This window comes from Aethalodelphis obliquidens, unplaced genomic scaffold (assembly GCF_003676395.1).
Source record: "Aethalodelphis obliquidens isolate GAN/ISIS:26980383/991018 unplaced genomic scaffold, ASM367639v1 scaffold20, whole genome shotgun sequence".
Classification (NCBI taxonomy): Eukaryota; Metazoa; Chordata; class Mammalia; order Artiodactyla; family Delphinidae; genus Aethalodelphis; species Aethalodelphis obliquidens.
The window spans coordinates 9,586,034-9,611,325 of NW_020837964.1; the positions used below are offsets into that span (position 1 = coordinate 9,586,034).

General features: G+C 44.8%; 1 protein-coding gene across 4 annotated transcripts in view; it reads right to left on the reverse strand.

The window, feature by feature from the left end:
• WWOX (WW domain containing oxidoreductase) overlaps positions 1–25,292 on the reverse strand; it is a 983,470-nt gene that overhangs the window by 711,205 nt on the left and 246,973 nt on the right. For all 4 annotated transcript variants that reach the window (XM_027119879.1, XM_027119876.1, XM_027119878.1 and 1 more), the window contains exon 6: positions 14,591–14,679. In XM_027119879.1, coding sequence (XP_026975680.1) covers positions 14,591–14,679 — 89 coding nt within the window. The remainder of the gene's footprint in view (positions 1–14,590; positions 14,680–25,292) is intronic.

Sequence of the window (25,292 nt, forward strand, 5' to 3'; positions counted from 1 at the left end):
TCAAATTAAAATAATATTTTGTGGACATGAGCAATAATGAGCCATCATTTACAAACTCCTGCGATACCAGGGATGCATACGTTCTGCTGAAAAAAATCATGGGAACACTCATCTCTTATATATTTATAGAAGAGCATTAAGGACTAGATGATGATTTCATTACCATTATGCAAAGACAGCTTATTTTAAAAACACCTTCTGCACCTACCATGAAGGGAGGGAGCTTTAACGCGGCATGGCAGAGGTGGACTTTCAGGCACAATGGGGAAAAAAATTACCTGGGGAATGTGCTTATGCACATGGTCAAGTCACTCAAACAATGAAACACCTCATGCATTTTGTACGTTTCCTTGCCAAGGAGGGCTCCTTCCTCTGTTTTGCCTAGAGATATATGGAGCTGTAACAGAGTTCAGAAAGCCCCTGACAGCTGTGTGCTGCCATTCAGACCTGAAAGATTCCATGTTATGATAAAAATTAATGTACTCTGACATCCTCTGGGACTCCCTGGGCCCTGGGAATAGCTAATGAAGAAATACAACCTTGCCGGAGAACAGCACGCGGCTCTGGAGTTGAGGATGAATTCAGATGCGGTAGCCGTGTGGCCCCGTCTGTCATCATCTGTAAAGCAAGTGGACCCTGGCGCCAAAGGGAGTCGGCACTGATTGGTTAGAATTATTTTCTGGGTCACGGGAGGTCAAATAAACAAAGAGCTTTACGAAATAATTGAGCCCAAGTTGGATTCAGCCTGTCACTTTGTGCTAATGTCCTCTTCTTAAACCAAACAAGGATCAACATCTTGGGTCTCCTGTTGGCTATGATAGGTGTGGACTGGAAAACTTCTCCCCAGGAGACCTGCTTCCTTAGTGATTACAAGACCACTGGGCATGTCCCAATGGACACTTATTCAAGAGGGGCTCAGAAAGGGTCTTGGTGTTGAGCCTGGGAGGAATGCTGATTCCCAAAGAGATGTTTCACTGTCCCCACCAGCCTACCTTCCAACATCTTTAGCCTCCAAGTATCACAATGTCTTCCCAGAGGGCAGAATGAGAATAATGTTCATGGCAGCATTATTTACAGTGCCAAAAAGTGGAAAAAACACACATGTCCATCAACTGATGAATGAATAAATAAAATGTGGTCTCTATCCATATGACGGAATACTATTCAGCCATAAAAGGCAATGAAGAACTGATCATGCTACAATGTGCATGAACCTTGAAAACATACTAAGTGAAAGAAGCCGCTCACAAAAGACGACACATGGTGTGATTCCATCCATATGAAATGTCCAGAATGGGCAAACTGGGAGAGAGAGAAAGATGAGTGCTTGCCTAGGGCTGGAGGGGGTGGAAGGATGGGGAATGACCGCTAACCAGTACGGGGATGGGGTTTCTTTCTAGATGTGAACACAACTAAAAACCATCGGACTGTATACTTCAAGGTGGTGAATTTTCAAGTACGTACATTAAATCTCAACTAAAAATAAAACTAACTTCCTGGGCTCTGAGAAGCCTGCTGTACATTCTCACAACAACTTAAGTGGTCACCATCTCACCCACACACCCCCGCCCCCCTCCCCTGCCGGGCAGCTGTGGCTGACAGCTCTCCAGTCCCTGTTCACTTTTCCCCATGCTTCCACCACGAATGGAAACTGGGACTCAAGCAAGACAGAGTCAGTTCAGAGAAAGTAAGGTTGCATTTCCTTTTTTAGACAATTGATAGGTTACACAAAGGTACGTGATTTTAGTCTGTGACATTATTTCAGCCTATTATTAGAATTTTACCGTGTCAAGTTGAATTCATTTCTCAACATCCAAATTTTAGCCACTGTTTCAAAGTTTAGGTTGAAATTTTTAAAAATCTGTTTCTTTCCTTGACATATTATTCACTATATTTTCTCTGACCTTATCATATTATTTTTCTAATTTACAATCTCCACTAAATGACTGTGGAAAACCTTGGGGAAAAATGTATTAGAAACATGTTTTTCAAAAATATTTGAAATATATCTTTATACACATACATATTTAATGTCTTTTCTATAGAATGCCTATCATTCTATTAAAAGTAAAAAATCAGAAGGTGATATTCTAAGATACAAACAGTGGTGATAATAGAGGGATAATCATAGCGTATTCATGGATGAATATTTATGTTGTCTTAGATGCGCTTTAAAATAATCTAGCGGGCTTCCCTGGTGGCGCAGTGGTTAAGAATCCGCCTGCCAATGCAGGGGACACGGGTTCAAGCCCTGGTCCGGGAAGATTCCACATACTGCAGAGCAACTAAGCCAGTGCGCGACAACTACTGAGCCTGCGCTCTAGAGCCCACGAGCCACAACTACCGAGCCCATACGCCACAACTATTGAAGCCCGCGTGCCTAGAGCCCATGCTCCGCAACAAGAGAAGCCACTGCAATGAGAAGCACGCACACCGCAAGGAAGAGTAGCCCCCACTCACCACAACTAGAGAACGCCCGCACACAGCAATGAAGACCCAATGCAGCCAAAAATAAAATAAATTTATAAAAATAAAATAATCGAGCAAGAGAGGGGCTGAAGATTGAACAAAACTGACCATATGTAGATACTTACAGAAGATGGGTAAAAGGTATGGGAAGGTCCATTATAACTCTTTTCTTTCTTATGTGTATTTGGAAAATGACCCCAGAAAAAATTCCAAGAAATAAAGACAAATTAAGGGAGGGCCAGGAAAATGGACAGTTTTCATGTTCACAATTACTCTTGTCCATATTTTTTCAAACGTTCTACGACGGGCATGTACTATCTTTGTGGTCACGGAACTTGTATAAAATAACATTTATTCATAATGCCAAAATAAATATCCAAATAACAGCAATATAAGTAGGTTTAACATCTGTTTGAAAAATCATAAAGGCAGTTAAACCTTTTAAAACAAAATAGAATTAAGGCCAAAGTGATTGCATCAAAAACCACCCCCAAGAAGACACGCACAATGAGAAACGCAGGACGGGAAGCCACAGCGGGAACTGAACGGCAAAGCCCCCCTTCCGATGGGGCGGAAGGGGACGAGCTGCAAATAAATCAGAAGTGGACCTGATGCAAAACTCCACTCAGCTTGGAAAACCCGCCCACAGGATGAGAGAGAAAGACGAACTGCCTGGTCCAAGACACCTGAAGGTCAGACAGGCCTGAGGAGCCTGGGACTGAAATCTACTTTGGTACCTGGGTCTTTAAAGGTCACAGCAAGCTCTTCTCTACAATTAACATGTGAAGCCTTCCCCCTGATAGAGAGGCAAGTCCTGCTTCAGAGCACAGCTGAGTCAGAGGAAGTTCTGGAAGAATTAGCAGAGCCGCATGATGGAACTGTGCTTCTACTACTGGAAAGACCCGAGGAGGAGCCTAGGGCATCACCATCCAAGACAAAGAACGACCAGGACACAATGGTGAGTGAGAGAGCTGGACAACAGCTGGTCCTTCCTGACTCTTGGTCCAGTGCCCAGTTCCCCTGACCCACTGCTCAGCTCCACGGAGCAACCCCACGCCTCTGCACCAGTGAAGGACACCTAAGGTGTCTCCTTCTGTCCCCACTGAGAAGTGCTTTCTCCTCTCCATGACTGCAATGGGCTCAGATGACATGACAAAGCAACTGAAAAAAGAACTTCCCTAATAGAGAGAAACCTTGTCTTCAGTACTAAACATTTGACTGTAATTAAACGCCACTTTTACAAATACTTCAGATCTAAACGGCACTGCCTAGTGTTTGATGAAGAGATGAGAATTACACGTAACTTTCCTGGAGAGTAATTTGCTTTCACAGATCAGAAGTAGAAAAAGATAGTCATATGCTTCCACGCCACAACTGCTCTTCTAACAATTGATCCTAAGAAAATTAGAGAGCCAAAAAGAGATATGTGCAGGCCATTTTCATAGTGCTTATAATAGCAACAATAAAATTAGAAGGGACCTCGCATCCGAGAATTCAACATTGGTTAAATGCTTTTACCTATACGCAACGGATTACTGGATTCCAGCTGATTCCACGCACAGCCAAGCTGGGAACCATGGTGACAGTCTCTTGGGAGTTTGCTGATCTTACATGAGAAATCGAGGCACTGCTCTCCTTTTAGCGGGAGACATTCCACCAAGATCCATTTCCCAAACTTCTATCAGTGGTCGACGTACCCATTACCTGTACTTCTGAGACAACCTTTTTCTTCGTTCTATTTCTGGTTATCAACTATTGCCTAATGTCGGCTCAAATACCTGTTTGACTATGGCTCAGTGACTGAACTATAACGGCATATGAAGCGTAGAAGGCAGACTGAAGAACTTTGCCACTGATCGAGAGGATCCATTTATATTTGGGGGGATGACAAGATATTGGGGATTTTCTCACAAAATGAAGAAAAAGAACGACTCACAATATTAAACACACAGTGCAGTGACAAGTGGATTTTCAGCAGGCTGCCACAGTGGAGCGCTGGTGATTTATTTCAAACGGATATTCAAGTGTTTCGGCTGACAAGAAGTAGCTTCTCAACAATTTACTGGGGGGAAGAAAACAGACGGTTTCCAAGTTATTAAAATGCGACTTCAGTGTGGTTTAAGCACCACTTCCCAACAGGTCAATTACAGGTGAGAGGAGAATTCCGACATGACAGTGAGGGTGGTTATTGGTACCAGGAGGAAAACCGAGCTGGATTCATCGGCCAAGCTGGGAAGTAGAATTCTGAACCACAGATGCTGAAATGCTTTTTTTCCGAGACTTACACAACTCAAGAGTTCTCTGACAGTCGCCAAATGTTAACCCTAACATCACGGGTTTGCTGTGTCCATGGCTGTGTGGGTCAAAGAACAGCTTGGTCATGTGACCCAAGCCCACACCAGGTTAGAAGGGCAGTTGTATGCTATGTGCCTGAAATAACTATTATACAGGATGACTTTAAAATTTGTTTCCCAAGATTCACATACGTATAATCTCCACACCACCCAAGGAGGTACCAATTCAACCACTTTGAATGGCTGAGAATTGGCACCTTCAAAGCAAAGTTCAGTTCACCAAATGGAACAATGTGTTTCCATTTTTGGCTTCCCTCCCTCCCTCTTTCCCTGCCCCCACCCACCCATCCACCTATCCATCCCCTTGCTTGAGTTTACTATATGGCAGTAAAGGTAACAATTGCCACGGATGATGATGGTAGCAAAAATGATGATTCTACCTGAAATGTATTAAAGGTTTACTAGGTATCACGGACTATGTTTTATACACATTTTGTTATTTAATCCTTTCAACCACCCTGCAAGGGTATTACCATCACCTCCCACTTTCACTGATGAAGAAACTGAGGATCAGAGGGATTAAGGAATTTGCCAAGGTCACCATCTTGGTAAGGTGTGGAACAGGGATTCAGAGCTAAGACAAAGATGAATTAGCAAAGGTTTCTGTTTCTCTGGGGCTCAGTCTAACAAAGAAAAATCAATATAGAGAAAAGCGTCCCCAAAGTATTCCAAGCACGATGATTGGGTGTGTGGTCGATGCTCCGAGAAGTGACTCATCAATTCAACCATGGTGTGAAGGTAAGAGGACGGGACAAGGGAGGCTCTGTAGAGGATGCGACAAAGTCATCCAGGGAGCAGGTGAGGGCCAGGCAGGCGGGCAGCGGCACAAGTCAGGGGCACAGGCCCCGAGTCAGGAGGCAGAACCTGTCAGCATCTCTGTGAGCAGAGTACAGAGGCATGGGATTGGGAGGACATGGCCACAAATGAAGGAGGAGGATGGACCAGACTCCAGAGGCCTCGGTGGGCCACACCAGCAAGCGCAGTGCTTGTAGCTCAGCTGGCCAGACACCAAGCAAGGCTCTTCCCCGCAGGAAAGGATGAGGGCTGGGCTTGCATTTGAGAGTCACCACTCTGGGAGTTCAGATGTGTGAACGGCCAAGTGACCCTTTGGTCGTCTTCTGTCTACCTCACGAGCATCATTATGAAGCCAAGTAGGAGCCAGGGGAAATGAACGCTGACCCTTGGAGTAAATGTACAGAGGTGATTGCACACGCGAGTAAACAGCGGCCACCTCTGCTTATACAGACGCCATGGACAGACAGACACCCAGTAGGAAACAGTTCTGGGCACCTTAGCTGAGGGGATGAGCCCCTCTCCGACTGGGTTTGTTTACCTCTTCTAGACATATTTCAGCAAAACCATTTCCTCTCGGTGACAGGATATGGCTGGAAGAAGCATCCCCCTCAACTCTGAAGTGACCTTAACAACTGTCCCAGCAGGCAGGGGTTGTCATCCACCTACTGCTAGGACACACCTCCTTCAGAGGAGTGAGTCTGACATGACGCATTTCCCAAGTGAGACAGATCTTTCTGATTTCCCAAACCACCCCCTAAGTGGAGCTCAGCAGCACAGCAGAGTTTGGGCTACGTTCTAGCCTCACCACCTGCTAGCTGCCATGAGCTGGGTCAAGGCCCTTCATCTCTGTAAGCCTTGATTTCCTGATCTATGAAATGTGGTTGATCATCGTATCAGGCTGAACCATGTGACACTGCCTTTCTTCTACAATTTGTGACCTATCCCCAGGAAGTCCTTGTGGGGATAAAATGGGGTGGCAGATGAGAGCTTAGCTGTGCATGGCGAATAATAAATAGGTGATAAATATTAGCAATTACTATCAGCATTTTATGGTTCCAAGTCCCAAGCAGGGCTTCAGTGTCTTCATTATTTAAACAATACCTGCTTGTCTTAGTTGACCTGCTTTCCCATATGGTGGTATTTCCACGACTCAGCACAGCACACTGTTCTACTCAAACTCTTCTCTCTTCCCTCAGCCTCTAAGGAACACAGAGTGCTTTCTGCAGAGAAATGAAACAAACCATGCACACACATTGGCTATACATACTTATTTATCTGGACCAAACCTAACGTAATCCAAAATGGAACGTGTTTCTCATAGTGAGACAAGATGCTCTTCAAATGACTTATGGCGTTGGCCAAAAAGATCATTCCAGTTTTTCTGTAACATCTTACCAAAAACCCTGAACGAACTTTTTGGCCAATCCAATATGTTGCAAGGGACAAGGGGTTCTACTCCAAGGGTTAGCAAACCACAACCCCCCAGACTGAATCCCTAATCCAACTCACTTCCTGTCTTTCTAAATAAAGTTTTATTGGAACGCAGCCTCGTCCAGTCACTTACACATTATCGGTGGCTACTTCTGCATTACTGTGATTACTGTGGTCTCGCTCTACACTCGAGAGGCACTCAACACTAGCTGAGTGGTTGCTAATGAGACCATCTGGCTCATAAAGGTCAAAATATTCATATAGATATTTATATAAATATCTATTTATCTGATTCTTTTTATAGAAAAACTTTCTCAACTCATGCTCTAGTCCAGTGCTTTAAGTGATCACTGTTGAACGCCACCAACAAAGTTCGGATTCTTTGCTGGAGTTGAAGACGAAACACTGGCTATATATGTACTGGTGGGCTGGTGGGGGGTGGGAGAAGGCAACCACAGAGTAATCGTATCTACTTTCCAAAGCCGGGTGATTATTCTTACTGGAAGGGAAGTTTTTTTGTGTGTGTCTTCAATTAACATACGTCACTTTGACTTCCGGAAACATGACAGTGATGGCTGAACCTAGAATTCTGCTGGGAAATCAAAACTGTTTATTCTGCAAACATCACTGTGGTTAATTCAAATACATTTTCACATATTCCTTGGCAGTGATGACTTTTAAGGATGGCAAAAAGGCTCACTGAAAAAAATTTTTTCCCCTAACAAATTTAACTGCAAAGTGGCCCTTAATTTATTTAACAATTATTCTTCTCCAGTAAGGATACGTTTTTGAAGATAGTCATCACTGTGTAAAGTTATCAAAAAATCCTTAAGCTTCACAAGTATTTTAAGAGAGAGAGAAGGCACAGGAGAAGGAAGATGGCAAATCGTTTAATGCCGATGTCTAGCCCAGTTCCTGGCACTGTTGTAAGCGCTGAATAAATAACGACGTGAAGGGAAAAAAAATTTTAAATAAACCAAAAAAGGAGGGGAGAAGAGGCATACGGAGTGCTCTGGTATCCCAGAACACAGAGGTTAATGATTTTTACTGTGTCCCACTACACCTCACTTATTCAAAGCAGGCTGCCCTTAAGGCCACTCAAATCATCTGGAAAGAAACCAAGGGAAACAACAGCAGCAATGGCAAAGGAAACAGAGCCAAGCCATTTGCTCTGAAAGAGAACTGTGAAGTATCCCTCAAGTCCATGGCTTTGTGAAGAGTAACAAAGAACAGGGGAAAAAATACTCAGTAGAGTACTAAGTACTCCGTGATCCTCAGTGGAACATTACTATAGTAACAATATTTCTGCTCAGTGCTTCTCATGCTTATAGCTTGTGGGCAACGTGAAGCTCACGTCCTCTGTACCCTTGGTTGCGAGGAATCTCCAAGCTCATTCCTAGGCCCAATTTTTTAACAACTGTAAAGACTTCATGAGAGCCACACCTCCTCTGGGATCACATCTGACTAATCCATTTTGATCCCCTTCCCCTGTTTAGAGAGATAGATCTCTTATTTGTATTGTATCATACTGCATGCATTTTTAAAAACCTCTCAAATCATTTTAGGATCAAGATAAGAACAAATGCACACACAGTCACAGGCACAGTGCACTGAGATGTGTCTGGTTATTTCACACATCACAGCTTTTCTCCTCAACAACCCTGAAAAGTCTATGCGAGAACCTGCTTTATATAGACTTGGAAAGGGAGGCCCGGGGACACGGAGTGCTCAAGGCCACACAGCTAGTAAACAGTAGAGCTTGGATTTAAATCTAAGTTCAGTTGATCCCAAAAAACTCTGTTCTTTTCACTACACCAGAGCTTGGCACACTATGGCCGTTGGACATAACCAGCCCATTTCCTGCCTTTGTAAATAAAGTTTTATTGGAACACAGCCATGTTCATCCATTTAAATATTGTCCACGGCTGCTTTCATGCTACAAAGGCAGAGATGAGTAGTTGCACCAGAGATCTTATGGCCTGAAAAGTCTAAAATATTTACTCTCTGGACCTTTACAAAAAGTCTGCTGACCTCTGCACTTTACTCTTTTGGGTTAGTATTTTTGTTTAATAAGGGATGACAGTACATAATCTGTTTTAGAAATATTTTTTAAAGAATTATATAAAAACATTTGATGCCTAAAGAGTTAAGTTTCAGAAGGCAAAACATTTACTTCAGATGGAAGCGTTCTTCCCTGATGTTTCTAGATACAGTAAATACTTCACAATATGAATTTTTCCAACACCTCGAGGTGGAAAATCTAGGGGAGGGGGAAGAATTCACTTGTAGATTTTTTAAATTTTTTCTTAAAAAGTCGCAATTAAGATCTAGATTTAGAGAGTTTATTACAGCTCAAATCTGCCTCTCTGGTTTTCTTTTCTTTTAGTTTTCATACTTTGTAGAAAAGCAAAGCAACATGATACTCTGTTAGGCAAACCAGAAATGGATTTCTCATGTTGAGCAAAGAGTAACACAGATATGTAGGCTAAAACGTTACTCTTAAAACTGAGCTGAGGAGAAAAAGGAAGATTAAGCTGTAATTTACACATTGGTCTTCAGGGTAATTTATCCCTCAAAATTTAGAATTTATTTATAATTTATAGCCCACCCACTTCCAAAGAAGGATTTGAGACAGCAAAAGTTGGAATAAGCATCCAAGAACATTAAATCTGGGATTAGTAGATTCTCAAAGTCCTGAACTTTCAAGTCCTGAAAGTAATTTAGTAAAACGTGAAAATAAATAGTTTTGTTAAAGATTTTCCCCTCAAATGTGTAAACAGTAAAGAGGGAATAGAAAAAGTATTCTTTCATTTTTTTTTTTAAACATCACTATCCTATAGTATTTTTAAGTGAAAGAAAGCCTAATTTCTTTAAATTATGCTGGGGACAGAAAGTTGGAAGGAGAAAGCAGAAATCCACGACCAAAAATGAAGTCCTAGAAATCTTTAGAACTCCATGTTATTTTAATATGATCGTACTATCAATTTCAATTAATTTCCATGATGACTCAAAGCCCTCAGTCAATATTATAAGAGCTGATTGGTAGCCGAGATCAGAGCAATGCATTTTCTATGTTACGTGCCATCACCAGCTTTTCAGCTTCCAGGACTGGAACCAGATGCCCATTATTTCAGGAATACATAGGACGCAAACTACCAAACAGTATCTGATGAAGGAAAACATATTTACAGAGCTCCAGAAGCTCCTGAACTGCTGTTCCAGGCCCTGTTCAAAATGAGTGCTTTTCAGTAAACTAAGCAGTTAGAACGAGGGATAAAATTGTGCAGAAGTATCACAGACAACATACTGCTGCTTCAGAGCCCATTCCAGAAAATCCCAGTACTTGGTCTGCATGATTAGTGAGGGTCCCAGCTCTTCATACTCTGATGGATACCTCAGCCTGCGAGGCAGCGTGGAGTCTGGCTGCTCTCCAGGACTGCAGTTTCAGCAAAAATACCCTTCAAAACTCAGTTTGGTTGGGACTTACCACAGGCTTTGGTTTGGAACTTTCCAGTAATGCCCAAAATAATTCGACCTGAGACACACTGGCCGACCACCACCACTGATGCTGGGGAGGACTGTCTGAAAGCAGACTGAGGCTTCCTGGGCTGACCACCCAGAAGAGTGAGGGGAGCAGAACAGGAGAAATGGATGGAAGAGGGGGTGGGCAAAGAGAGAGCGGGCACAGGAACGGGTTGGTCAGGGCGGGCAGAGCCTTAAGGAAACGCTTTAGCAAGCAGGCACGCACGTCCTCCTGATGGAAGACTACACCACCACCGACCAAGTATTCTTGCCAAAAAATTAAACAGCAATTTGACCAAGCCTCTAGAGTTAGCTACCTTTTCACGGGAAACGTGGAAGACAAAAGAACGAGTTAAAGGACACCACAGGGATGCAGTCACTGAAGTACAGACCACAGAAAACTCTAGAGGACACACTGGTCCTTGAAACAAATACACTGCATTAAAATTTTTTTGTAAGAAATTTGGAAAGGGAGGGAAAACCTATAGGTTAAAATGCATTGACCTTATGTGATTCCGGATTTAAACAAACTGAAAGAGAGAGAGAGAGAAGAGAAATACTTATTGTCTTAAATGGTGTTAAGCCACTAACTTTGAGTAACTTGGTTCTCAGCAATTCATACCAATCCAGAAATCCACACTGAAGAAAACGCCTCAAGGGTGAGGTGTAACGAAAAGAGGGGTCGATGTGGATTCAGACAGACTTGGGCTCGAATTTGGGATCCACCACTTGCTAAAGCTGGGACTGTGAGTTGGCCTCTCTGTGAAAAGCTGGAGCCTTTCCATGTGAAACAGAGATAAAAATGACGAAAAATGCCTGGGGTGATTGTAAGGAGTTACAGAGAGAACACGTGAATAGGTGCTCAGCAGGTCGCCTTGCACGGAATACACAAAAAGTCGAAGAGGAGCTCTGATCTGTATAATTGCTGTTAGCAGTGCTCATTCGGAAACGACTCAGTCCTCACCCCGTGCCACACCAGCCAGCCCCGGCCCCTCCAGAGTAAAGGAGGAAGAAGAGATCCCAGAAGAGGCTGAATCCACATCCCCTCCGGGAGAAGGCGGACAGAGGGCGGCCCGGCCCTTCAATGAGCTAGATCTTCCAACAAGGTTTCCATTTGCATCTGTTTCTACCTCTTTCGGTCTCGGGCTGCACACGCTGCTGCCCATCCCGGTACGGGGAGACACACCTGGGCTGGGGCATCAACCGAGGGGATACACCAGGTAAAAAGAGCCTGATCGTACTTCTGGTGTGCTCGCAGGCAGGCTTCAGAACGGAATTCCACGTGGTAGCATCCACATGGAATTTCAGTGTCAGAGTTTCTCTTCACCTCAGGCCAACGGCATCTAAAGGGATGGGTTCGGAACTGGCAGCCTTTCTTTCATTCGTCATTATGTTTTACACACAGGGAAATTTTGATGCCGAAAGATGGGAGGGGACGATGAGCAGAGAGTGACACGTGTTTTTACGGCAGCTCAGTCAGCAGCACTTAAACTCACTTCTGACACTTCTCAGAATCTACAGACCTGGAAGGACTGAACTGTCATCTGCCTATCCAGGAGAGATTTCACTTTGGCAGTGTTTCAAAAGGAAAGTCGCTCGCGTCTTTTATGCGTATTTTCACTACCACGCTATTTCTCTAAGCCCATGAAAAATGCTGGACTCTCGAGAGACGGATAAAAGGAGGTTTGTGGTACAGGGTTGGCTAAGAGGAAAATCGCCTTTGTTTCTGAACCTAGGAGTACAAAAATTCAGAGTCGTTTGCTAAAATCTAGAATTAGGGCAAAATGGCTGCTAGCTTTCCTCCAAGAGTTTGGGCTTGTTGATTACAGAAGGCAGTTGGATTTGATGATTTCTGAATTACTTAACGGTTAAAAACTAATGGTCCCGTTAAGACTTGGAAGATAGTCCTATTATGTAACAGTTGGCTCTCCTCGGCTAAATGGTTCCCGTCCAACGTGGTCTGAAACCAGGACTGGAGAAAGCATGAAGAGGCAGTGCAGCTCAGCTCCCACTAGAGCAGCATGGTGTCAAGGAGAAAGAGGAGAGTCACAACGGAGGAAAATCCTACATCTGCCACCAACCTGCCAAGTGACCCTGTGAAAGTCACTCAGTTTCTCTGATCTCGGTTTCTGGCACATTAAGAACGACAGACAGTGCAGCGTGGTGGTTGAGGAGGGGGGCCCAGGAATGCCCGACTGCACGGGATCTCAGCCCCTCTGCTTCCTGGCCACGTGCCTTCAGATAACTCACCCTCCCTGGTCTCATTTTCCTCATCTGTGTAATAGACATAATGACAGCACCCACCCCGAGGGTTGCTTTGAGAATTAAATCAGAAAAAGCATGCAAAGGGTTCTGGGTATGGGGCTCATAATAGGCACTCAATAAATGAGCTGTTACTGCTGCTACGGTGGTGGTTATTATTATTCACTCCCAAACAACCACAGAAATACAAGGTTGAGGAGAGTCCGTCACTAGCAGGAAAACACTGCCTGCTTGCTGGCCACTGAGACAATGGCTCGTGTGAGGTAAACTGGGCTTCTGCCGGCCACCACTCTCTTCCCAGAGCCGAGAAGAGAGCTGGGGCTTTGGAGGCATGCGTTAAATGCCTGTTAAGTGAATGAACAAGCGGATAAATGAATCAGGAAGGGATAAAAAAGCAAATGTCTTAAGAGCTACTGCTCTATCCTGAAGAGAGGATCTCCGAGACCACTGGCACGGCTCGCAGCTACCAAACGCTGCTGACAGCGCACGCAGTAGGGCTCGCCTAGGTCTGCTGGCTGCGTGGGGACGGTACCCAACTGTTCGTAGGAGCGCAGGGCCGGCACCTAAGGGGATGGTGCAGCTCCCACTGCAGACTCTGAGTTCACATTTCAACCTCAAGTACTCAGGCTACGGGATTGCTCCAGAAAGGGCTTTAGAGAACAGACTTCTCAACAGTCTAAAACAACAGAGTGAAAGACTAAGGGAGAAATAAGAAGAACTGGCTACTGGACAGCACTGAGGGGTCAGATCTGAATATCTGGTTTAAGATACCTCCCCTTACATCCATCATCTGCGTGGAGAACTATAAAACCAACGACCCCGACAGAGGCGAACCCCCAGACGGTTTGTCATTTTATCAGTGTTCTCCGAATTCAGCCACTCGGTGCCCCTTTTGGAACTGTTTTTATCCTTGGCACCTCCTGTACCATCATTAACTTAATCCCTGTGTTTAAATCAACTCACTGAAAAAGAAAAATTAAATGAAGTTATTTGTTAAAGAAACTTAAACCACTGTGTTAAACGAGAAACCAGTATTGCCTGCCCTAAATAATATGAGGGGACTGTAAAAATAAACACTTGGAAACAAAATATTGTAATGAAAATGAAGCTAACCACCACTGCTCTCCTCAGCTCTGGCTCTGAGGGCTGCTCTGTTAGAGAGAAGTTGGCAGGGATGGCAAAAAAGTCTGCCGGTCCCTAGCGAAGGCTCCCTCCTTCAGGCATTTTGAAAGTCCGAGAAAGATGAGGGAGTGAAAAGGAGGAAGTTTCTCGTGATGTGCGTCCACGCTTTTGGAACCACATTCACGCACCACGTAAATTGCCGCAGGTTTGCGAAACAGCAGAACCTTCTCCTCGTGCTCTGACGCTCAGCCCCCTTGCAGGACTGGAGAGCCGAACTTACTTGTTTCCAAGTGCAATTAAAATACACTTTTCCTCGGTTCTGGGAGGCACTGCAAAAATATCTGTAATCAGGATGCAGCTTACAGTCGGGTGGCTTTTAGGAGCCACTTTTACTGCTGCTTAGTACCGTCTTTCCCTTTTTCTCTGGGCTGTTATGAGATTGATGACGCATCTCAAAATGAGGGTGACTCAGAGTCAAGAAAATACGGTACACCTTCCCTGGGCCAATATAAATGAGCCTCCCTTCTGGACGCCAAGACAACACAATAGCCTTCCGGCCTCCCCATTGTGTTCATCTGATAAAGACATTACAATACAAGCTATTATGATCTATAACCCTCCACTGGAACACTCACACATTCTTGGCCTTGAACGCTTGAGCAAAATGCTGCACGCTATGGAGCAGAGCGAGGTCCAGGGTCATTGCTTCTACCTTGGCTTTATGCTGGAATGAGAGAAAATAAAAAGAAATGATAAATAACAGCAAGTTTAGTTCATGGTATCAAGTTACAGTAAATGTGTTATGGAACATGTCGGAATTCCCCTGTTTAATATTAGACGCCCAGAGAGAATATAAATCATCGGAATGAATGGAAGAACGGGGCGTTTTACTGCCAAGTTGAGGGAGGATGGGAGGCTGGGACTCTGCTGAAACTCCATGCTGGGGGGCTGTGCTGTTTGACTCAGCGCACGAAACGGGGTCCTAAGGGTCCTCGGGCTCACACAGCTCCTCTCCATCTGCCTCCTAAAAAAACTGTAATGATAGGGCAACACCAGGACAAAGCCTGGCTCCTGCAAGAACTCCGGAGACCACGTGTTAATCTCAAAAGCTGCCCTCCGGTTCTGAAAGGATTCCACCAAGCCTGCATGAAAAATGAGAGACAATTCATGTACAGAAAGTACAAACGCAGGCAAAACTCGTTTATATCAACGGAGCCTGACTGCTCAACACCTCCCTGGTTTAGTAACCCTGTGAACCCTATAGATGGGCAGGGCACATATGGATGGAATAATGATGCTATTAATGAGGCCATTAATGTCTATGCTGAGCCGATGGTGGGTGGGCACTTACAGGCGTCATCTCATTTCATCCTCAGGACAACTGAAGGATACGTTTGTAGTTTGCCTGTTTTACAGTGTGGCATCTTATAAGAGATTGCAGAGCTAAGAAGTGTGGACGGCAAGACTTCAAGTCAGTCTGACACTGGCTGGAGCCCAAGTTCCCTCCTGGAGAGACACCAAAAGGACTGCAGCGGTCAGGATTTGAAGCCACCCTGTTCCACTGCAGGGCCTCCTAGCACACTTCTGGAAAGATCAGAGTTGCCTTGTATTTACAGAGCTCTCCCAATTTTTGAGTCTCGCTGGACTTCGGAGTGTGAGCTGAAATGTTATCACTTCTTAGACGTCCCTCCGCTGAAGGACAGACTGCCAGGCCACCTGCCTGTTCAGGTAAGCAGATCCCCATAAAACGAACGGTGAGCTTGGGAATTCTTGTCTAGACTGCGATGTTAAAGTAAGACTGTGGAGACTAACACAATACTAGAATATTATGAAGGGGGATGCGAACGGCACTGCTGGGGACATCCTCCACCCGAACGGATGCAAACTGTGCTGAGAAGCTTCGTGTGTCTACGGCAGTTCGCCTCTGCCGCCTAGGTCCTGGGCTCCGACCCAAGTCCCGGGCCTTGAACAATACATATCAGGCCGAGGCAGCAGGAAAGCACACTGACTTTGGGCCCTGTAACCTTTCTGAGCCTCAGTTCCCTCATCTGTAAATGTGAATATTATCTACTCTCAGCGTTGTGAGATTAAGTATAAAGCATCTAACATCCCGCCTTGAAGACACAAAGTATTTCATCAGTTTAACCAGGAGGAGATAAGATGCCCGTGGTGACAAATTCTTCCCCTGAGGCCACTGTGTAGTAAACCGTGGTTTGGGTGGGCAACAGTGCAGCAAGGTGGATGAAACGATGTTGATGACAAGCACCGGTGCCCCCCGAAGACCACATCGGACCAGATCACTGTTGGCTCCTGGAGGATCCAGGTCCTGCCCACTAACAGAGCCCAGTTTTAGGGAAAGGGTGTAGGGAGGGATTCAATGACCTCCCCAAACCCCAAGAGCTTATCAGTGGCAAAGGCAAGCTGGCCAAAGAAGATTTAAATTCCTCAGGTAACAGCAGCAGATGCTCAAACCTGCAGATTTTGGAAGACGGAGAAGTGTTTAACCTGACGCAGGAAAAGGGCAAGAGCCAACACATGGGTTTTGTTTTTTTTTTTTTGCGGTTCGTGGGCCTCTCACTGCCACAGCCTCTCCCGCTGTGGAGCACAGGCTCCGGACGCGCAGGCTCAGCGGCCATGGCTCACGGGCCCAGCCGCTCCGCGGCATGTGGGATCTTCCCGGACCGGGGCACAAACCCGTGTCCCCTACATCGGCAGGCGGACTCTCAACCACTGCGCCACCAGGGAAGCCCCAACACATGGGTTTTGTTAGGGAAGTATTGCACCTGGAGGGTCCAGGTAAGGCAAGGCCACGCCCCTCATCCTACAGGGAGGGAAACTGCCCCCAGGAGAAGAGGATGCACTTGAGTGATACTGTACCCCATGCAGAGCGCTTGGGTCTCCAGATGGGGAGCAACCCACCCCCCCGCTTTCTGTCTGCATGACGGATATTTATCTGTGGCTAAAACCTCTTCTGAGTGGGAAGTCTGCTAATGGCTAACTTGTCTTCCCCATAGATTCTTATGCCTCCTAAATGCGCAACTCCCCAATCTGATGTTCCGAGTGAGCGAGTAAAGTGGCCTTTCGCCCTCATCCTGCCCGCTCCGGCCCCAGCCTCTCCCGGCACGCACCGCCAACACAGAATCTTACAGAACTTTGAATGGATCACAAGAGGAAAGTCAACTATTTCATCTACTAAGGAAGGGGTGGTAAAGACATTGCTCCTCTCAGCCGAGCCCCCAATGGAAACCCCAAGGGATACACTGGCTACATATTAGAAAAATGGATGTTCATTCTTCCCCCATAAAACAGGGAGAACATTCCCAGATGGTGACCCCAAAGCAATATTTCCAATGAAAATGATGACGCAGCCCAATGGGCCAGTACGTTCTTCTAAATGTGCAACTTACACGTGGTAAACTGTCTTCTGGTCCTCCCCCGTCACTTGAAGATAAAGCACAGGGCTGCCACTACCAATAAGAACAAAATCAGACCATACACATCCAGGGGGAACAAGGGGTCACAAGCCATCAAGTAGTTCAACAGACTAATCCACAGGCTGTGTGTTACTAGGCTCCTGGGGACAGTGATTCATGTCCACATGCAATTACTCAGGTAATTCTCCTGCCCTCGGTATCAGGTTTCCTGTTTCTGCTACTGACCCTGAGAAATGCAGAGAAACTGTGTGCGCAATTCAGTTAAGTCCAGTGAAGGAAAAACACAGCTTTTAGAATTAAGGTGTGTGTATGCGTTGATGTGTGTGGGTTGGGGGGTTTGCTCCTCCGACTGGCAGACAAACTTAACGTGATAGAAATGTTTATCGTGGGACATGCTCTAAATGAGAAGGCAGGGGCTGACGGACTGCAGACAGAAAGCATTTCTGAGGGATAAGCTGCTGACTGCTAGGTGAAAGCTCGAGGCCCCATCTGCCAAGGTGAGCTTTCCCGCTGAGTCTGACTATGAACCTGGGACTGGCCACAGTTCACTATCTTGGTATAACTCACTTTTGCTGCTGTTGTTGTCGTTAACTTTAATTTGGAACGAATTATAGACTCACAGGAAGTGGCAAAAATAGTAGTGAGAGTGCCCACGTACCCGTCTCCTAGCATCCGCCAAAGGGGGCATCTTACCCAAGTATAGCACATTATCAAAATTAGAAAATCGACACTGTCACAGTGTAATTTATTAGACCGCAGACATTACTTGGATTTCACCAGTTCTGGGACGCACTCAGTTCCTTTTACTTGGAATAACTGCGTGTATAATTCTACGACATTTTATCACGTGCACAGATTCAAGATACAGAACTATTCCGTCACCACTAAAGGACAGTTGAGGTTTTTCTTAAGATGTTAAATCTGCGTATGCCGCTCAGGATGTGAAAAGTTCAGGCCTGTTTGGCCAGCGTGTGCTCTCTGGATTGGCAACAGATGCCCATACACAAAGTCCTAGCTTAAAACGCTTTTGTAGCTTGGAATGGCCAACAAGATACGCTCCTAATTCCTTAGTGTGGCTCACACAAGTGCCTCCGTATTGATCAGGATGAGCTTCAGTAAGGAACAGCCCCCAAACCTCAATGTCTTAAGACAACAGACGATTATTACGTGCTCACGCTTCACGCCCATCTTAGGTCAGTGGGGTCCTGTTTATTGTTGCTGGCCAGGGGCCCCATCAGGTGGAGCCTCCTCCCTCTGTAGCATCACCAGTCTCTACAGTGCGGGGAAGAGAATGTGACAAGGTGCGCGTGGAATGTCACAGGCTTCCACCCAGTGGTGACACGTGTCACTTGTGCTCACGTTTTGTTGGCAGAGTAAGTGTCGTGGCTGTGTTTAGCTTCGAAAAGGTCTAACCCTCCATATGCCCAGCGAGAACAGAAATGCAAACATATGCACAATGAATAACAGTAACGACTAACACTCAGTCCATGATTTTGCCCCGTCTACCTCTCTAGGCTCATTTCAGGCCACTTCCTGCTTCATACTTTCCATTAGTGATAGAAAAATTTAGACATGACAGATGAACGTGGCCAAAAGAAAGCATCTATAATCCCACCACCCCCATATTAACTGTTAGCTTTCCAAAGGTCCCTCCCCTCTTCCCTTCCTCTCTACCTATCCATCTATCCAGCCAGCCGGCCAACCGTCCATCCACTTAGCTTTGGTTAACAGAAACAACTTCTTACTAGAACTTTGAATCTTAAAATGCTATAAAATGCCTCTCTCAACCCTTCCCCAGATTCTCACCCTTTTCTTTAATCACACCAGTACACAAATTTATCATCTCAGGCAAAATAGGAATGTAAATTTATTTTCAATTATGTATACAGATGCTGGCGCCCATCGCTTTCAAAGAGAGCTGCACAGGTGGCATTCCACACACGAAGCACCAGGCAACGCCAAAGTCGTTGAGAAGCCCACCTGCTCCCAACACCCCAGGCTCAGCCAGAAAGACACAGGAATGAAGCAACCCACACGCTCGCCTTCCATTTCCCTGGAAGTCAGGGGACGCTCGGTGGCAGCGCAGTCCACCCACACTCTCAACAGACCACGTCTTCTTGGTTTGTTCTTTATTAAGTTCAGAAAACCCGGCTTAGTGATTCAGGAGTCTGCAAATGCAGAATCAAAGGGGTGCCTGCTGTTGTTATGTAACAGTGATCTCTCATACCGTTTTACGACTATAAATTAGCCGAGTATGACTCAGATGCGATACTGCCTGAAACCAAAGGAACCATATAGGGACTGTGCGGTATTTAAAGGGAGAAGTGGGAAGATGTTATCATCCACGGGAGACGGCAGAGTTGGGCTGACCCGGAACCACAGACCAGCATGACCACAGTGCTGACAGTGCGACTTCGGGGGAGCTGTGTGACTGCTCTGGGCCTTGGCACCGATGCCAAAATGTGCGTTTGCCTTGCACGATTAGGGTAAAGATGAGGTATGATGTATATAAGATATGGGGCACATAAATAATAATAATTTGTAAGGCCACGGCTAAAATGTGATGTCCACTGTTTGTTTTTCAATCATAAAGCATATTAGCAATTGCAGTCTCCCTTCTTTATTTCACAAATTTACCTGAAGTAGCTCAAAGTACGAAGAGCAGCTCTGTGATGGAGGATGGATGATACATGACCCCAGAGCAGGAGGAAGGAGGCTCACTGAATCCCCCAGAGGCCAAGGTACCCCAGTTTCCAAACTCAGTAAGTGTTCTGAACCTGAAAGGTGTTAAGGCCATGGTGAAGGCCACAGACTCAAGCTGGACCTCCTGGGTCTAAATCCTACTTCTAACACTTACCAACTGGGAAAGTTACTTCTCGTGCAATCAGTTTTCTCTTCTGTAAAATGGAAACAAGAGCACCTGCTTTATCAGGAAATGAGGTGATATATGTAAAATCCTTAGAATAGCGCCTGACACCTGAGCAGTATTCTGTAACTGTTACCAAGGAACAGTATTACTCTGACTGCTTTTGTTGTCAACAACATCACCATCATCATCACCATCATCATCATCACCATCTGCACTGAACTGCTTCACTCTTCACTGAGACAGGTGAACGGGGCCCAACTGGCCGATGGCAGCAATCTGAGAACCCTGGCCATGTGAGCCCTCGCCCCACAGTACCCTCTTTCCTTACAGTAACCCTCTGTGGGCAGCTATTATCACCTGCCCATTTCACGGATGGAGAAAATTAAGTTCATAAAGTGACTGCATATCTTCATGCAGGTAGTAACTGGCAGAACCACAATTCACACCAAGCCATGATTTTAATCCCTACTGCATACTCCACAATGCCCACATGGCCCACCTGTCCTCATGCCCCTCAGAGGCCTTCACACCAAGGCCAATCCCAGGGGAAACCACCAGATCTGTAATAGCCTCGTACAGAGGCAGCATGCTGTCCCGTTCCTGGTCCACAATAAGAGAGACAATATTTACAAGAGTGAACTCATTCACTCATTCATTCACTAACTCTGCCTCTAAAGGTACACATATATTCCAAAGATCCCATCTCCTTTACTTCTTTTCTTTTATTCCCCATCATTGCAACACCAGGTAAGAGGAAATATCTCACACCCATAATCCGCTTACCATCAATGGAAGAACAAAACAGATAACATCTAATGGTAATAGGCCTTTGGAAAGCTGTATATAAATAATTTCAAGCGACCAAACATATTTAAAAAACAGGTTATTCCTTAAAAACCATTATGAATTGTAAACTATGAATTAGCTAGAGTATATCAATGACTTTTCTCCACTATCCCGTAATGAACCAAAAGTAGCTGGTCTGGGAACCAAGCTGTTGTGTGTGATGGGACCTCAAGGTGAACTCAGGTGGGCACACTTCAAAATACTCTCATCTAGTCCAGGAGTCTTGTTTCCTCCACTCAACTGGACCAAAGCATCCCCACTGCACTCTTTCTACTCAATCCTAGCCTAGCAGCAGGTAAGATCAGCTCTTCCTCCTGTTATGATACAAGGGCCACCTGTGAGCTGGTCAAAAAGAAGAGCACACGGTAACAACTGTTGGAGATGGAAGGATAGAGAAACCCAGACGAATGAATGGGAGCAGGGAGCCCAGCCTCCAACACACCCAGAGGAAACTCTCTTTCAGCAGATGGGGACTCACCCTCACCCTCACAGGGGTGAGACTGACCGTGTACCGTGAAGGTGCCAATCTATGTGAATTTGATGGGTGTGCGCCTACCCTCTCTTACACTTAGAGAAGAGTTCGTTTCAGGGTTTCCCTAAAAAAAAGCTCTCATGTACATATATATATTGATAACCAGAGCCAAAAAAATAATGAGCATCTATGACATGCTTGGCATTTGTTTTTCATTAAACAGTCATAGGAAAAAATCTTTTGAAGTATCTAGCATTTCCCCCATTCCACAGACTAGAAAACAGAGGCTGGTATGGTTTAAGTGGTACAGCCTAGTCAGACACAGATCCAGGTTCCCAACTGGCTGGGATGGTTCCAGTGCTCGTGTCCTCACTGGAGTACCACACCGCGCTGTAGCCCTGTCCGCATATTCTTCAACAGATGACGCTGAGAAGCTATGAAGAAAGTAACACCCTCTATACATTCCTGTTTGTGTCTATTTTGCATCATATTTATTTCATACACTTCAAATTTACAAGAGAAGCCTAGTGCTGAAAGAGAAAATGTAACCAAGGCAATAATCTACATTCAGAGCTTATTGCTAACGGCCTCCTGCAAATTCTAATCCAATGGGCCCTAACTGCGTCACGCCGATGCCTCTCACCCTTCCACTTTACATACACTTGGTCCTGACTTTATGTTCTGAAACCTTAAATATGAGTTGTCACATTTACAACAGCAGGAGACACTGGTGCTGAGCATGTTATTGACATGACAGTATTCACTGAACTACAATACAGACCTAACCACACTGGTTTCATAAATCACCAACATCCTATGCGGGACTTCACAACGCCAATTTCTCCAGTATCTTTTAAGTGATGTTAATGGTGGCCACGGGTGGCGGCGTTTTCGCTGGGAAAGGCAGGAGTAGATAGAGACTTGCATCTCCTTTCAGCTCTTGTACCTCTCAGGAGGATAATCCAAACCAGCATCGTGAGCGAGCCTGATGGGGAGTTTGCCCAACCTTGGGACAAGCCTAAAGATTAAAAGGACGTACTGATACATGCTCTTTCTGAAAAAGCATTTCTCCCCAAGGAGAAAGCAGAGTTTAAGAGTCTCTTTTACGGCTCTACACACCTGTACCAATCTGTACACCACTGTGCCCTCAACAAGGAAGATGCTCTTAGGGAAGAGTCCAATTTCGAAATAGGGAACCAAACCAAAAATGATCCTTAGCAAACCCCTGGATTTTTTCTTACAGCCTTGAAGGAGAGGGGTTGATTTTGTCAGATCAACCATCAGGCAGCAGCCTTCACTCCTGAGCCCTCACAAGTGCCCTTGAACTCTGCCTTCCCCACTAAATTCGTAAACATCCCTAATAAGAAAATCATGACCACGCTTTCTTCGTTATATACAGGTCAGAATTTCTGCCTTGGATGGCTGGAACTCAACTTGCAAAATAACTGTATCAATATCTACAGGTAATTGTGAGGCTGATTCAAGGAGAAACTGCACCGGATAACGACTCATTTAACTTGGTGTATGAGTTAACGCACCTCGTAAAGCAAAACTATTAAAAATGCTTAGACGGTAATAGGCAACATTTTGCACTCTGGATAAAAAAAATGCTTATCTTGCCAGAAACAAACAAGAGAGTGAAAACATCCGAAAACCTTCCAACTTCCCTCTATGAGATGTATTCACTTTGCAGCTTAAAAACAGTTTCAGGAAGGACAGCAAATGGCACGGGAGTTTGGCAGTCAACATGATCGGGCATTTATGCCTTGCTATTGAAGAAAGAGCCTTTTTTTCATAGTGAATTTTTCATTCTAATGTAAGTGATGATTTACATTAACTATAGGTAAGGCACGGCTACATTTTCCTGAAGGATTGCAGGCAAGTAAAGACTAGCACAGTAAGTCGAAGCGTAAAAGCTTTCTCTGTCATAATATTTATTATAATGGCATATAAAATAGCTGAAATAAATAATAGATGACTAAAGGTAAATTCATATGATAAAGAATCCTTCAGGAGACACCATTACTTTTGACTGTTCTAGTTTTATATACAGTTGAAGACTCTTAATAAACAGGCCCTATATCTTATGTAAGTATTGGAAACATCAACGCTATGCTTTAAAGGCAACAGACTGGACATCAGCTAATTTACTGTATAATTAGATCCTCAACAGGAACAGTCTATATATTTTGAATATTTAATAGGTGGGGTCCTTAATGAAACTTGTTAAGGAAAGGGCACTGGAAGCCCCTTCTTTGGGGAAGTTGCTGATAAAAGAAAAATCAGTGTCCCCCACCCCACAAGATTCAGAACGGTGCATAGTTTAAAACATAGAGATGTGGGACCTGTTGATTATCTGCTGACAGGTCCACGGTGATTAGTTAAATTGACTAGCGAGAGACAAACGAGATTTGTCTGCTGTGGCTGAAAAGCTTCTGAATTCCACATGAAGGACCTGTGAAGTCTGAAAGATGCGCAGATGGAGAGAGACTCTCTTCATTACCACCCTCAGGATGCGGGGGAACACACACTAACCAGGATGCAGAGGAACACACACTAACAGGCCAGTGTCTGCCTCAGGGCTTCTCATCCAGGGACACGCCACCCCCAGGGGACATCCGGCAAGGTCGGAGACATTTCTGGTGGTCACAATTTGTTGGGGGGTGGGGGGCTACTGGTATCTAGTGGGTAGAGGCCAGGAATGCCGAACATCCTACAACTGCCCCCAGATGGCAACGGTGCCGAGGCTGCCTGTGTGAGTTTAGTGAGAGGAACCGCGATTCACCCTAAGTGGGCTTCAGCGACTTAAATTCATCCTTATTTATAAAAATAAAACTGGCTCACTAGTGAAAGTATAAATAATACAGAAGTGGATAATGTATCAAGTGAAAATATCTCCGGAATCCCTCTGCCCCAAGATAAACAGAGTGACAGTGATGCAAGTCCTTCCAGAGTACATTTTCTACATATATAAAAACACTGGGCCATAATACATTTCTACAAACATAGTATCGTACTTCACGGGTTATTATATCATCTGGGTTTTCCCAGTGAACACATAATTGAATACATCTAAATAGACTCCACCCACATTCTTTCCAACCAGTAGGTTTAGCCCATTGTAGGGCTGTTCAAGAATTTATTATCCCCTTTAGATTCCTCAGCCCTCCACACCCTTCACTAGCCTTGTGAACTTTTTACTTAAATTCCCGATGCCTGACCTTCCTTATCTGTAAACATAGAAATAATAGAAGAACCTCCTCCTGGGGATTACTGTGAGAATTCAATGAGATAATAACCATGGAAAGCACCTTAAACAGATATGCTCTAACTGTTAACTACTGCTGTTGTTGTAATTAATATTATTTTACGTAGTTTCAAGGTTTTTGTTACTAAAAGCAATGCTGCAATACCTATGTTTCGCAATAAATGATTGTTTTTTTCTAGAGGATAAGTTCCTGGAAGTAGAACTGCTAAGTAAAGAGATATCTACATTTTAAACTTTGATAGATTTTTACTGGGTGTCCTCCTAAAAGGTTGTATCAATGTCTATTCCCAAGAACACTGCAGGAGACTATGAAAGAAAACCAAAACCACCAATAATTCACATTGACAGTTAAAGTAAATTAAAATGCACAGTCTCATATCTCTGTGTCTGATTCCTGGTACAAAGTGAGTGGCACAGAGTAGGTTTTCAAGACAGGCTTTAATTCAGA